Source organism: Lactuca saligna, chromosome 1, assembly GCF_052625555.1.
Source record: "Lactuca saligna cultivar CGN05327 chromosome 1, ASM5262555v1, whole genome shotgun sequence".
In the NCBI taxonomy this organism is placed as follows: Eukaryota; Viridiplantae; Streptophyta; class Magnoliopsida; order Asterales; family Asteraceae; genus Lactuca; species Lactuca saligna.
In genome coordinates, this window is record NC_136417.1 from 115,610,013 (window position 1) to 115,626,175 (window position 16,163).

Consider the following 16,163-nt stretch of genomic DNA (forward strand, 5'->3'; position numbering starts at 1 on the left):
TTTGACATTTGGTTTTCTGTTGTTGATGATCTTATAAGGGGTGAGAGTGAAACGCTTATTGAGATAGGACCTGTTCTGCGTAAAACATGCTGCAAAAATAGCATCAGCCCAGAAATATAATGTTAAAGAAGCGAAAATTAGCATGGTTCGGGCCGCCTCACACAAAGATCGGTTTCGTCTTTCGACAATTCCATTTTGTTGAGGGGTGTAGGGAGCTGAGAAGTTGTGACTGGTTCCTTTTTCCGCTAAAAAGTCTTCAAATTCTTTATTTTTGAATTCCAGCCCATTGTTGCTTCTGATGTTGCGTACTACTTTCCTCAGCTGCACTTCAACTTGCTTGATGAACATCTTCAACTTGAGAGTTGCCTTAGATTTGTGCTTCAGAAAGAACACCCATGTAAAACGTGAAAAGTCATCAATAATAAAAAGAATATACTTTCTACCGCCAATGCTTTCAGTAGAAGATGGACCACACAAGTCAATGTGAATTAACTCAAGTGGTTCAACGACTTTAATGTTTATGATGGATGGGTGACTTTGACGACTTTGCTTCCCCATTTCACACGCAGCACACAAATGTTCTCGATCAAACTTGAGCAATGGAAGACCCCTAACATGACCTCCTGTGATGAGTTTATTAATATCCTTGAAATTGAGATGGGAGAGCCTTCGATGCCACAACCAGCTTTCATCAGAATGTGCTTTGGATAACAGACAGATAGCTGGGTTTCCTTTGATAGGTTTGAGATTGAGAGGAAACATTTCGCCTTTGCGCTCCGATTTGATAATTACCCTTTTTGTTTTCTTCTCTATTATTTCTGAACCCTCATCATCAAACGAAACTTTAAGACCGGTACCTCCAACAAGCTGAGATACACTGATGAGATTGTGCTGTAGTCCTTCAACATATGCAACCTTTCTAATCGTGAAGTCTCCATTCGTTATCATCCCATAACCTTTAATCGTGCCATATGAGTTGTTCCCGAACTTGACATTCCCGCCATTTGGAAGTGATCAAAATTCCCTCAGCTCTTCTTTCCTTCCTGTCATGTGACGCGAGCAGCCACTGTCAATATACCATTCTTCGTCGAACTGCTCGTCACTGATAACCTGCAAAAATTAAGCAGATTTAGGAACCCAATGTTTCTTGGGTCCACGTGAGCCTTTCACAGGAACAGGAATAGTAAGAGAAATATCAACGAGATATGTTCTTTTTATTAAAGTTGTTTCGTCTTTCTTCTTAATAGTGTAAACTTTAATTTTATTCGGATTTGTTACAGTTGGTTTATTCGGATTTGTTACAGTTGGTTTGAATTCAGGTTTAGGTGTTTGGACTTTAGAATGCTTTTGATCAGTCTTGTCCGAGGAAACCTTCGATTTTCCTTTCAAATCTGTTGAAGATTTTGGATTTTGAGTTTGAGCAAAGTTGGATTTAGAATGGGGTTGAGAAAAATTAGAATGAGAGAATTTAGATTGAGAAGTTTTCTTGACTTGAGATTCTATGTGACCCTTTTGTTTGTGGTCATGAGTGAGACCGAACCTTGAACCTTGGTAACTTTTGCTCTCGGAAACGAACCTATGCTTTCGGTAGCTTGTGTGCTCTGAACCGAACCTATGCTTTCGGTAGTTGGTGTGCTCTGAAACGATCCTATGCTTTCGGTTGTGAATACTTTCTTGCGGTCTGACTTCTCTTTTCTCTGACTTCCTATCATGATCAGAAAAATGAGCATTTTGAGATCGCCAGAACTGTTTTCGCTCTGAGAGATTCTTCTTGTATCTCAGATTCCTCTGTTGCTTTTGATTTTTCACCTGTCTGGGTTGCCTGTGAATATTCGCCTTTTGTTTTGGCTTTTGAACAACAGGTTCGCTTGTTATAGATGAGGTTTCGTTTGTGGAGGTGACTTCTTCTACAAGAATTTCTTTAGTGCCACTGGTACTTGGCACGTCAAAGTTATCAGGCTTGTTCAGCGGCTCTGGTACATATCTTCCTTTTGTTTTCCAGGACGTTCGCTCTGATAAACCAACTGTTTCATCGACATTATCGATGGCTGCTGTTCAAATGAAGTTGAGTGATGTTAGCATAACGCAGATGGCTGCTGTTTCATCTTCCTTAAACTCAAGGAAGGGCAAAATCATGCGATGAATTTTCTGCCCTATTTCAGAGTTCAGATGAAGTTGAGTGATGTTAGCATAAAGACGTTTAGCAATTAAACAAAAAAACATTTCTCTGTTTCAAAAGTTTTAAATTGACTCTTTGCAAATAAATGTTTTCATCTTTGGATTTAATCAGCTCCGACTTCTTCAGCTCTATCCACATCCTCCCTTCTTCACTCTTGGAAGACACCCTGCTTATTTGGTCAGTTAGGTTAGAATTGGTGACCCGTGTTTGAGTTAAGCTACTATCTAGATTTAAGATTCTTGAATTTAAGCTTTTTAATTATTTTTCATACGAATTTTGTGGGACTTTAAATGAAACAAAAACAGATTGTACCTTCTTGATCAATTCATCTAGCTCATTGATCTGCACGAGATGGTACCTTCAATGTATGCCTCTCCATGAGATGGTTTCCTGACTTCATCACCCTCCGAGTCGGATGACCAGACCGGCACGCCACCGAACTCATCATCCGCTGCCGAACCCTGCACAATTAAAGCATTCATTGAAGGGTTAGCAGTAGCTTTCTTTCTCTTGATCTCTTCCAGCTTTTTCATCAACAAGGCCTCTTCATCCTTTTCCTCATCCTTCTCTGTCATTTTCTTTAGAACGCAGTCTTTGGCATAGTGGTTCTTTCCTCCACAGTAGTAGCAATTCACACCTGAATCTCCTTCAAATTTCGCCTCTTTCTTTGGTTCCTCTGTCTTCGGCTCTTCCCTAACCTTTTCAGAACTGTAGCTTCCCTGCCAGTTTCGGTTCTTATTGGTAGGGAATCTCTTCTTGATAAATCTCTTTCGATTAGACACCATCATTGCATAATCTTCAGAGGTAAGATCATAGTCTTCTAGGTCCAGATCTTCATCTTCTACCACATTTTTTCTTTTAGATAGGACGGCTAAGGATCCCAAATTTGAGACTACATTCTTCTCTTGCATGATAATCTTTTCTTGGGATTTTAAAATTCCCACCAGCTTTGCCAGCGAATAAGACTTGAACTGCTCGTGAGCTTTGACTGTAGACACAACAGATCTCCATTCAGATCTTAAGCCATTCAAAAAGGTGACATTCTGTTCAATCAGCTTCCTTTCTATATCGTGTTTGATCATCTTGCTAAGAAGATGATTGAAGCGATTGAACGTCTGAGTAACAGTTTCATCAGAATTCTGCTTAAATTCACCAAACTTAGACGAAAGCAAGATCTGAATAGAATGCTCCAAATCTGCATCTGTGGAATATAGCTCTCGCAGCCTATCCCAGATTTCTTTAGCGGTACTGCAGGAACATACCAATCTAAATGTATCAGATTGAAGAGCGAATCTGATCAGTCTCAATGCTTTAATGTTGCACTGAAACTTTTCCTTTTCGTCTTGTGCCACATCTTTAACATCTTTTAACAAATCATTATACTCTTTCTGAGTTTTAATAATTTTGGATGTTCCTGAGTGAGCGAATGGTCCTGACACAATAGCTTCCCATACAAGATACCCATTGTCTTCAGATCTAATGATGTAGTCTTCAAAGTGATGCGCCCACACTTCGTAATCTTGGGCGTAAAGAATAGGAATCTTTGTTGTTGATCCAATACTGTTTGAGATGTTGATAGGATTAGATTGAGAATCGTCCATGCTTGATCCTTTAACCTGTTTGAAAGATCAGACTTGTAATATATAATATTAGGGCAAAACGAATAAGTAATGAGATACGTCAATTATGGAGTGACGGCTCAATAAATATCAGTTAATGCGGAATAAACCCTAATAACTTCTTTCACAGAAGAGATGTGTATCAATTACACAGCCTCCTGCTCTGATACCAATTGATGAGATTTAAAAACTCTTTGATCGATTAGATCTTTGTAACAGGTAAATAATGAACATAAAAATAATGAGATAAAACACGAGTATGGATCTGAATGAGTCGAATGATTAGATTACTCAATCCTCAGCAGAGCTCGATTAAGAACTTCCGTTGTAGAGGATTTTAGGGTTACAAAAGATGTCTTCTAAAACGAGACGTAAAAACAATATTCAAACTCTGTTAAAAAGATGCATGCAAGCATCTATTAATACTCAAACCCTAACAAACAAATCACGGATGGATAGGCCCATACCGGATACAAAATAGGGCTAAGAGACAAGCCCAAAATGCAACACCATATACTCAACAAGCATAACAACTTCTATTTATTAAACTAACAAATTTCAGCAAAGATTATTCACATTTCAGCAACAATTATAACATTTCAGCAACATTTTATGGCATTCCAATAATATTTCATTACATTTCAGCAACAATTCATGATGTTTTCAGCAACAATTTATAACATTTCAGCAATATTTTATGACATTTCAGCATCCATTAATGACATTTCAGCAACAATTCATGACATTTCAGCAACATTGTAACAATGATTCAACAGCATTTCGGCAGAATATCACATTTAAGCATAAATTTATGACATTTCAACATAATAAAAAACATCTTCAAGGATTTGATAACATTAGCATCAAGATTGAACAAGAACAATGATTCAACAAGAAAAATCGAAAAATTAAGAAGCACGAAAGTCGAAATTGCTCCAGCAAGAAAAAAAAAACAAAAAAAATCAAGATTAACCATGGCAGAATTGTTGCTTCACCAACAATTAATGAGGAAAAAAAACTTACCGAGATGAAAGCAGAATCGGTGCCGACGACTAGAATGAGCGTGCGACCGGGAGGAGTTTGCACCCGAGAGGAGGGAATGCCGGTGGGAAGGTAGCTGCGTCGGCAAAGGGGTTTGATTGTAGATGCGATCAGCGATGACGACGTCTAGAATAAAACAGGATGGAATGCTTTTTTTTTCAGGTTTAGGTTTCAAGAGCAAACTTAAGTGTTGTCCCAGAACACACACAACGCACATAGAAGTTTTATACTCCGATGATAGACTACGGAAAAACAAACTGTTGTGGGATAAAAATTGTTGCACATGTGCTGTGTCACACAGTACAAAATGGTTTGAAGAGGTTTTTTTACCAAAAACAAATCGCAACTAAGTTTATCTCTACTATAATACATTTACCAAAAACAAGCCCCACCTAAGTTTATCTCTACTATAATACCTAGGAAAGGATAAAGACTGAATCTGAAAGAGAAAACTAGATATAAAAACATTTTTCAAATTCAGGATTACTCCAACATTAACGAGAATACAACTAAATGTTCAAGAAAATCGTTTAAATAAAATTCTTTCGACCGCGGGTCCAACATATTATTGAATGGAAACAAAGAAATGATTCCTAGTCTTGCCGGTTATACTTTATGGGCACAAGGCAAAGAGGTGTTTTCCGACGAAGAAACGGGTAGCCTTGCTCTTCCATGTCCAGATCTTCGTTCTTCACTCCATTTGGTGTTTCCCAATTGAAGAAGTACAGAAGGTTTGCAATAGTAAATTCTGCAGTTGAAGTTGCTAAATTATACCCAGGGCAGCCTCTTCTTCCCCCTCCAAATGGGATCATATCAAAACTGGACCCTCCAAAATATTCCAATGGAGTATTTTCAAATCGCTCCGGACAAAACTCGGTTGAACTTTCTTTCCAGTTTCGTGGGTCCCTTCCTATGCCCCATGAACTGACCATGACTCTCGTACCAGGTAAAACATCATATCCACCAATCTGACAATGGCTTACACATTCACGTGCCAGCAGAAACGGAGCAGGTGGATGCAATCTTAGCGTCTCCTTCACCACCATTTTCAAGTATGTCATGTTGGCGACATCTGATTCATGTAAACTCGCTTTTCTCCCAATGATGCTTCGAATCTCGTTTTGCAACTTTTGCATAACTCTTGGATTCTTTACAATCTCGGAGAATGCCCACACCATGGTTATAGCCGTTGTGTCAAGCGCTCCTTCCATCACATTCTGGAATACAAATATTCACAAAGTTAACTCACGTATATTATTCGAACAAATATAATGATATGCGTTCAAGAGCATTATTGAAATCTATATATTCGAATGTATAGAAAATTTAATAACTTAAGCTAGCTTGTTTACCACCAAAAGTGCTTTCAATTCATACGTAGTCAACCCAGAGGTACAGTCATCAACGAAATCTTTTTCCTGATCACTTGTTTTTGTTTCATGTTGATCAATAACCATTTGAAGAAAGCCATCAAGATGACTAAAACACGTCTCCAGCCTACGATTCCACCCACTTAATCTGTCCAAAATCGGCCCAAATGTTGGAAAAATATCTGAAAACGAACCACCAAGCATGACTAAGGACTCATCAACTATCTCTTTCAATGTCATACCATTAAACTTCTTTTCACTATAACTATCACCAAATGCAACCTTACACACGACTTCATTTACTATACTTAAGAACATATCATCAAGATTTACAATAGTGCTAGAGGTATGTGATGTGAGAGAACGAACAACACCCTCCATCTCAATCTCCATCACGTTTTTATATAATCTACTTCTTTTAGCACCTAAAAACTCAGATGCCAAAACCTTGCGCATATGTTTCCAATGATCACTGTATGGCGAGAAGGCAGCGTCCATGTAGTCAAATGATAGTCGCTTGGAGGCTTGAGAATAAGGACGCGAACACAACTTCTGATCATGAGTTCTTAAGACTTCAGCAGCCATTTCACTAGAGGAAATCACAAGGAATGGTTGCGATCCAAAATGAAGAAGCATAGCTGGGCCATATATGTGGGAGAGTTTCCATAGGGTTTGATGGATACCTTCGTGACCTAACACTTGGTGAAGGTTTCCTATTATGGGAAGCCTCCTAGGTCCTGGGGGAAGCTTAATGGATCTTTTACGTTGAATGTTACGTATAAAGATGTAAGGTAAGAAGAGAAGTAATGTTATGGAAAGAAATCATGAAGGGATGAATGATAGGATATTAACCATGTCGATATGGGATGTTTTTTTCTCTTAACTGCGCATCTACATGGTGATGGTGTGTTCCTTAATTTATATGCAGATGAAGATGACAGTAATCCGTGATATTTAATAAGTTTGTGAAAGGGTAGTGGTTTAATTATATAAACAAAAAGATAAAACTGTAAAACAGCTAATTATAATTAAATATATTTTTAATTACATGTTTAGAATATAAACGCGTGGATATTTTTTTCCGTGCAACTTCTTTAAACAATTTTTTTTTTTTGAACAACCATTTTATGTAAAAAACAAACTAAGCAAAAATCTAGAGGAAAAGCCAATTACAAGAGTCGTACACAAGGGGGTTTTGCAACCACTTGGTCGAGAGATTTTAAACAAAAAATATTAATTAGCCGGGTAGATGCCTTATGCCTGCTCAGACAGCTGAAAAAAGGTTAATATATTTTTATGGTTAGAGATTATAATAATTAAAAATAAAAAAATAAATAAAAATAAATAAAATAAAAAACACTACAAGAATAATGGGCATTAGTGGTGACGTTTTACCGGCGACAGACACCTTTAACGGTGATACATAACTTTCGCGTTATGTGTCGCCACTAAAGGTGACTGTCGCTGCTAAAAGCGTCACCGCTAATGCCTATCGACCCCGATCCGCATCAAAATATGAAGTGAAATCTTAGCCGTTGATTTTATCTCTAATCCAAGGACTGAAAATCGATAGTGTACAAACCAATAGCGGCGACGGTGTCGCCGCTAATACTCAAAAATTTTGACCGCCAAAGTTTCCCACCAAAGTTGTCACTGATAATAATAAAAAATTTTGACCATCAAAATTTCCCCTCAATGGTGTCGCCGCTAATACTCTATATGTCGCCGCTAATACTCTACCTGTCGCCGCTAAAAGTCGTCGTCGCTAATTCCATTCGCAGATATAACCCATTCAGCTCCTTTTTCCCCTTCTATGAACTCATTTCTCAGCTCCTTCTTCCCTCTTCTATGAACTCATTTCTCTTTGTATGTAGAATGCGTATTTTATATATGTTTGTGAATTTATATGTATATTATGTATGTATGTGTATTATTTTGCGCGCGCGCACACACACACACACACACACACACACACACACATATATATATATATATATATATATATATATATATATATATATATATATATATTGTTAACACGCTGTCGTGCACGTATTAAACAAATAAATTATCACTGATGGTTGTATTAAAAATATAGCAAAGGGAAGCATGGTCGAATCCTCAGGGACACAGCCTAATGGTCAATGCCTTTTTGCATCAGACACAACATTGACTTGGTTATTTGAGATGCGTTCTATCTAAGCTGGTACTGAGAAAAACTAACAAGTGTAACGCCCCGTTCTTAAGGTATTTAATTATGAGTCCCTGAGATTTAAGAGGAAGGGTAATTTTGGTCCTTTTGCGAGAAATGGGTTTTATCCGAGAAGGTTTGGTCAAGTGTGTGGGTTGATAGAAGCATAGGGCTTCTCGCCACTCTCGTGTGAATGTAAAGTTTGTTGGGAGCGGGTTTAGAGTAGAGAAGTTGCGGCGTTTTGAAGATGATAATTGATTATAGCTCTTAATGGAAAAGTGGAAAAAGGTCCCATGCAAGCCATGCATGCGTGCTTGGGTTTGGCTGGGTACGCCCAGCGTAGTGAGGGAAAGGAACGCCGACCGGGGGGGGGGGGGGGGGGGGAAGGTGAGTACGCCCAACGTACTAGAAGTACGCGCAGCGTACTCTCAGAAACCCCAAACCCTAATTTTAAGGGCAACCACTATATAAGGAACATAATGGTTCCCTCCTAAGGCTCCATAGACACTCTTTTACCCCCCAGAAACCCTAGAAATCCATATTCCCTCCATTGTTGGGTGTGTTTGGTCTTGGAAAGCTTATTTTGGCAAAACAAAAGCTAGAAGAAGAAAGGAGAAGTTATCAAAGAAGGAGAGGAACGATTGGAGCTTATAGATCTGGAAAGACATCATCCTTTAGAGCCTATTTGAGGTATAAAGCTTCTTGCTTGACATTCTTATTGCATAGATCTAAGTGTTGTGAAGTTTTGACATCATTCTTGTCCCAAAAGTCCTCATCTTGATGCATGTTTTGAGTTGGTCGAGATTATCTATCCTTTCAGACCTTATGAGAGGTCTTGAGTGAGAAAAATGAGGTCCCAAGGGTTGTGGTTGTTCCATGTGTGAGATATGTAGGTCCTAATGGACTAAGACCTTGGATTAAGAGCTTTATGGACGTCCCAAGTGATAAAGTTTGAGACTTTATGAATTCTAATCATATTTGGCCTAAGGATCTAAAGTTTAGGCTTAAGAGCTAAAGTCATTGAGCAGTTGTATGATTTTGTTGAGCTACAAGGTTACGCCCCGCGTAACCTTTGAGTACGCCCCGCGTAGAGAGTAAGTGCCCCGATCCCCTTTGCGAATCAATGTTGTACGCCCAGCGTACTAGAGAGGGTACGCCCAGTGTACTCCCCCTGTTGGATTTTCCATTTTGGGCCTTAAGGTTTGGGCTGTTTTTGGGCTGTTGGTTTATGGGCCATGGCTGGGAATTTTTGGATAGAGTATTTTGGGCCCAATTATTATTATGAACCTTGGATCTAAGCCCATTTGGTGAGGAGGGCCCAATTTGGTAAATTGGGCCAATATTGGGCTTGTAAGAGATTTGGACTTTGGCCTTGGCCCAATAAATGGATGTATGTTTGGACTAATGATTATTTGTTATGATGGATAGTTCGGGATCTTTCGGTGAGTTGGTGATTCAGGAATCTGCTTCTTCAGTTCATAGTTTCGGCAATCGCGAGGTGAGTTATCCTCACTATATCAACAGGGTCTAAGGCACCAAGGCCGGCCCTTTATCGGATTGTAATCCGGGTATCGTTGTTATGTTGTTGCCTTGTTATGTTTGCATCCAGATATTAGGATGGTATATGCTAGTGAACTGTTACGTCGGTACCCTGCTTAGAGTATGTTATGATACGTGATTTGCTGGATCGGTTTGATTGAATGTGAATTGTTATATGATTGTATGTTTATGTGCACATAGTTGTTGACTGGGGTTGGGTTGAGGCGGGACATGCTTTGTGCTGTAGGCCAACATACCCAGGGCGGACCAGTTATTCCGAAGGCCCAACAAGCGGTCCGGATAGGCTGTAGGCCCCACAAGGGCGGACCAGATGTGCCGAGGCTCGGAGAGTGGACCAGGCTGACTGAAGGTCCGATGCGGGCAGACCAACCACACTGCAGACTCGAGGGACATGAATAGACTCGGAGGGTGGACCCGGTGAACTGAAGGCTCGATACGGCGGACCAGCCACATAGTAGACCCGATATGCATGACTGTTCTGTGATTGCTTATGATATGACATGTTATACGTGTATGGTATATCTGGTTGGTATTTTGGGGGTATCTCACTATGCTTTCGGGCTTACAGTTGTGGTTTAATGTTTTTTAGGTTCTTCAGGAGACCGTGGCAAGGCGAAGGCGTGATCGTACCGCTCCTCGTGTTTATGTTTTATGATATGGTTCTAGGAATACTCTGGTAATAAATGTATTGAAAACCTTTTTCTAAAAACTTAAAGTAATTGGAATGTTTTGAAAAATTTAAAATTGGTTGGAATTTTTCGGTCGTTACAACAAGCTCTAGTAATTCCACTTTTACCTTATTTAGTTAACCAAAACAAGCTCTTTAATCAACCCTAACTTTTTATTGTTCAATTAAATAAGCTCTTAATTAAATCAGAAAAGTTGCATTATAATCTATATAAAATTCCTAGCAATATCCAATACTTCTCACAGGCTCGGAAGCATAAAGATATGATTTCTACAGGTTATAGCAGAGTTAAATCCCAAAACGGAACCAATCTGATACTTGTTACTTTTACCAGTTGACAAGAACAATTACGGATTCTATTAACTGATTAACTGAAATGATAAAACCCTAGCTAGGTGATCAAACTAACAAGAATCAAAATCAAACATTCATTAAGAACAAAATTGATGAATCAAGATAGAAACACAAATCAAAAACCAAATCTAATGATCAATCACATGAAAACTACTTGTCTTATGCAAAACTGAAAACTAGGGTTTACCCAGACTGTTATACCTCGTTTATTTATTCACTAAATAAATAAAGTAATAAATACAATTTTCGGATTAATTTATAAATGATTTTAAAGTCAGGGCCTAAAAGTAAATTCTAAACTTAAAATGCAACTTTTGGATTCAGTTTGTAAAGATTTCTGAAGGCAGGGTTAAAAGTGTAAAATATGAACTTATTTTGAAAGAAAAGAAGGAAGCAGGGGCCGATTATGTCATTATGGAAAGAAGTTTAGTGGGCCACCGGGTGTATAATGCTTACGGGAACCCTAACCCTAAAGAGGGAGTTCAGCCACCATGTGTGGAGTTAGCCGCCCCCTCCATTTGTTCATTGTTCCAATCAGTGAGGATAGTCATTGTTGCCGCTCCTTCATCGTCCAAACACCACAATAGTGCCACTCTCGTACACCAGTCGAAGTCGTGAGCCACCAGAAGTGTTCCCTGTCGAGTGTCAGCGAATCTGCAACATGCTGAGACCGATGCTGCTCTTGGGAAGGACCGATCGAAGGGTTGCGGTTGGGTCTCGGTGTTGTATGCACCACCATGCGACCGTTTCATCAAGGGTGTCACCGCTCTACTGCCGATGTCAAGCTAAGGACCACTATACACTCAATCCACTGAAGATGGGGGCTGTTTCTGGACATCGGGGCTATAAGGGAGTGCGATGGATTGTTGCTGCCGTTCATCAGTCGGGATACCAAGCCCTAGCCGTCATCCCCGCTGTTGGGGGGTTTCTATTCCATTCAATGAGCACCACCAGGTGGGTAGCCGCCTCCGGATCTCGAGAATGGTGTGTGTGCGGTCGTTATCTCACTGCCACCGCTATTTTATGCCACTTCGCCGCTGTGGCTGTCATTTCTACTTATTCCCCCGCCACTAGCCACCGTGAGAGGTGGCTGTGGATGTATTTATGGGTGTGTGTTCATGTTTTATTACTAATTCCGGTTTTTTTTAGATTGTATGTGTGCTCTGTTTAACCGAGGTTCCCGGAAAAGCCACCGCCACCACCGTGAGGTGGTGGCGGCCACCATCTACCGCCACCGGCCACCACAAGGTGGTTGTGTATGTGTGTGTGTTTAATTGTTTAGGGTGTGTTTATTTTGATATTTAGCATTGTAAAATGTAAATCACAACTTGGAATAATAAAAGAACTTGAAAACCACCACCTTAGGGTGGTGGCTGCCGCCACCGGCCGCCGTGTCGGGTGGCGGTGTGCTTTGATGGTGTTTGGACTTGTTTGGATGATTGGACAAGGGACTAAAACCCTAATGGGCCTTGAAACCCTATTGGGCCTAACGAAGCTTAAGGGACTCTAATGGACCCAATAAAACCCTAATGGGCATAATAATATTTTAGTGGGCTTGATAGGCCCGATAAAGCCGTAATTAACATAAAAGGCAAACAAATTGATAAATGGGATAATATATGGATTGGAAAACCCTAATGAAATTACAACCCTAACGTTAAGAATTATTCGGTTCACACAAGAATTATTTAATAACTTGAGATATTAAATAATAAGCATTGGCAAAGCTTAATCTAAGCGATAATGGACTTAATGGATTAAGTCCCTAATGGATTAAGTCCTTAATGGGTTAAGTGGGAAACTTAACCCTAATCATCATTTTATGTGAAACCCTAATTTCACTTGGGTTTATTGTTGGGCCTTTCTATTGGGCCTTGATGATAAGGGTTATTAAATGGACTATCCAAGATCAAGCAAATGGTCTAGAGTAATTTAATGGGCCTAGGGTAAGGCCCATGTAAGGGGCTTGGGCCCATTTTGGAAAATTGGGCCATAGATGGGCCTTAGTTTGGGCCTTAATGAGTATATGATGTTGGGCCTTAGAATGAGACCATGTATAGGCCTAGGCCCAATTTGGAAAATTGGGTCATGTGTTGGGCTTTGATTCCTTGTTGACTTTGGGCCTACAGATTGGGCCTTGGGCTTGAATAACCCAAGCTTGGGGTAATATAATTATCCAAAGTAAGTGTTTATGGTTATGTAGTGGGACCCATCTATTAATTGGGTGATGTTTTGATATTGACAGATCGGGAATCCGTCAGCCAGCAGCTGGGGTCGAGTTTGCGGGACTTCAGCCAGCTGGGGATAATGCCTTCGGGACTTTAGCAGTGTGAGGTGAGTTACCTTCCAGTAGCGGTGGGTCTACGGCCACAATGTCGGCCCACCAGTAGGAGTTGTATGTAGATGATTGTCTCTGTGATATTCATCTAGGGATTACTACTACATGTGTTATGTGATGTGCTAGTATGGTATGATGCTATGTGCTTGTGACAGTAGGGGTGAAAGTCCCCAAGATATCCGGTCGGTAGGGCCGAAGGGGTAGTCATACCCAGCCATGCTAGATAGATTCTGATATTGTGATACATGTTATGTGGTAGTAGTAGATGGGAGAAATAGTTCCCCGGTATCTGATCAAGAGGACCGAAGGGGAGGCCAGCACCCAGATATGCTAGGAAGTATCCGATCGAGAGGACCGAAGGGGAGGCCAGCACCCAGATATGCTAGGTAGTATCCGGTAGAGAGGACCGAAGGGGAGGCTATCTAGGTAGTATCCGGTCGAGAGGACCGAAGGGGTTGGTCGGGCACCCAGATATGCCTGACAGTATATGTATGTTATATGATTGTGTGGTATGTGGTGTGCTAAGGAACTCAATAAGCTTCGTGCTTACAGTTTTCAGTTTTGGTTTCAGGTACTTCGTGTCTAAATGAAAGGAACCGGCTTGATCGCAGCGCATCACACTATGATTTTCCGCACATGAGATCTTTGGGATTACACTCTGATATTGTTTTATGATAACATGTCTAATTATTTCTACTTTGGTTTTGACACGACATGATATTACAAATGTTTTATTACACTGTTGGTTTTATAATGACTTATTTAAAAATGAAATTTTTTGCCTGTATTTTTGGGATGCTACAAGTTGGTATCAGAGCCTTGGTTTGAGGGATTCAGACATACTTTCGGGTGTGTCTGAACTCAAACTAAGGGCTTGGTATGAAAATTTTCAAAAGTAAAACCATTTTATAAAAAGGAGTTTGAAAAGAATCTGAAAAGAGAAAGGAACTTTGAGAAGAACAAAGTGTGTGATGCGTGCAATCAGCCGAGCTCAAGTAAGTTTTCCCCAAGATACCCATACATGTAATGATATCTTATGTTACGATATGATTATGAGAATTGCATGCTAGATTAGGGCTAAGGACCTAATAGGATGCCTTATATGCCTAGTATATGTGCTTGTAGACCTGCATGCTAGTATTGATCAGTCAGTGATAGGATAGCCTGTTTAGGTTATGCCTGATTGTATGAGCCTTTAATTGCATGTGCAGATTCCTGATTAGAGGATAAAATGATTTGATTGGAATATGATGGTTAGATTTTCCACTTTCTGAATGTTGCTTGCTTTCTGCTTTGTGGGACTCTTAGTAATGTGAGTTAGCTATTAAATGAATATGCTAAGTCACATGTGGCACAGGCTGGATAATCTCAGAGTGATAGATTTGACCCTATTGCGCAACTCTCATTTGAGTCTAACCGTTATAGGGATGAGTCTGTTACTTGAAGGATTATCTGATCTCTGTTGCATGTGGCTATATTCATGAGATAGCTAGTTGACATTACTGGGAATCTTTAGGCAGCTGAGGACTGAGTGAGTTCGGAAACCTAGGGAAGCTTAGGATATATCTCAGTGAGTTAGTAGTGAGGTTCAATTAGACTTGGGTGTACCAGTGGAGGAAGTGAGTTGGAGAATCCAGGAGGATTGATGAGGAAAGTATGGATAGGTGTGGAAGGTAGTATTGAGCCCGTACTACTGAAAGCACATCATCCATACTCGAGTCAGTGAGAGACTTGGAGAATCTAAGAAGCTTCAGGGAAGAGTTTGTGACCCAATTTGGAGACAGAGGATGTTCCAGTTGTTGCAGCTTAGCCATTGGCAAGCGAGCTAGTGCGCATGACAGGGTGTCAGACCCTGAAGGATATGATTTCCAAGAGTTGCAGATGCGAGATTCATTTGGAGTACCTTGGAAAGAGAGGTGTGTGCCAGGTGCGTATAGTAGAGGGTCCTGGGAAGAGACCCATGACTTTTTTAACATCAGGTGAGAGGCCAGCAGGGTCTGTGTCGGTGCAGCGCGTACGAGAAGGTACACAAGGGAGTTTGTCACTCCAAGGGTTTAGGCTGCTATAGGGTAGCAGGATTGGTTATATCAGTAGAAGGTGACCTGTATTTCCCCAGACGTTGCGAGTATGTCATCTTCTATTGCTACTAGATGGATGTTGGGGGATGCGTATCACGTTGGAATTGTGAGTGAGTTTGGATAAGTCAGACCCCGGGTCAGTTTTTCTGCAAGTGTTTGGGTTATCAGGGATCATATACGTCATCCTGCAAGCCGAATAGTCATTGATGAACCCACAAGGGATGCATCTTGCGGAGCGGGCTCCGTGTGTACCGTTATCACTCCGGATCTTTGTTGAGATCTGTGCAGGATTATTGTTTAGGAAGATCCTCGGTCAAGGTTAGAGTAATAGTTATATAGTGAAGTCAGTGTTCAGGGGTTCTATCATTGTTCAGGTATGGTCGGTAATTGCCGATGGATGAACTTTGGGAGTTCAAGGCACTACCATTGCTAGGACAGAACTGGTGACATGAAAAGGGTAGTGTCAATCGCGGGTGTTAGATAGATAAGTGGTTGGTCATCGCATGATCAGGATAATTGTGTTTTCGTATGGGCTGTGTTCGGTTAGAGTTCAGTGGTACTGTAAGATTGAAAATGAGAACGAGGATTCATCAGCTAGAGTGAAGATTAGGGTCTTCAATTGGCAGCATTTTGGATGGATTGAGGAGTCAGACTGGATCAGAGTCCAAGAGTACTCATTGAGATTTCCGAGGATGGGAGATCTCAAGGTTTAAACGGCGATTAAACGCTAGCATTGGCAGGCACA

General features: G+C 40.4%; 1 protein-coding gene across 1 annotated transcript; it reads right to left on the minus strand.

Annotated features, from left to right (window-relative positions):
• Nucleotides 1-5,381: 5,381 nt before the first annotated feature.
• Nucleotides 5,382-6,977, minus strand: LOC145000685 (parthenolide synthase-like). The gene is made up of 2 exons (XM_078959951.1): nucleotides 6,192-6,977; nucleotides 5,382-6,056 (listed from the first exon to the last, which is right to left on the minus strand). The coding sequence occupies exons 1-2, from the start codon at nucleotides 6,843-6,845 to the stop codon at nucleotides 5,433-5,435; spliced, it is 1,278 nt and encodes a 425-aa protein (XP_078816077.1). The 5' UTR covers nucleotides 6,846-6,977; the 3' UTR covers nucleotides 5,382-5,432.
• Nucleotides 6,978-16,163: the final 9,186 nt, after the last annotated feature.

Excerpts from the sequence above, each read along its gene's own strand:
- LOC145000685 (XM_078959951.1), bottom strand. The coding sequence starts at position 6,845 with ATGCTTCTTCATTTTGGATCGCAACCATTCCTTGTGATTTCCTCTAGT. Across the intron at positions 6,057-6,191 it reads AATTGAAAGCACTTTTGGTG|AATGTGATGGAAGGAGCGCT; the intron begins GTAAACAAGCTA and ends TTTGTATTCCAG.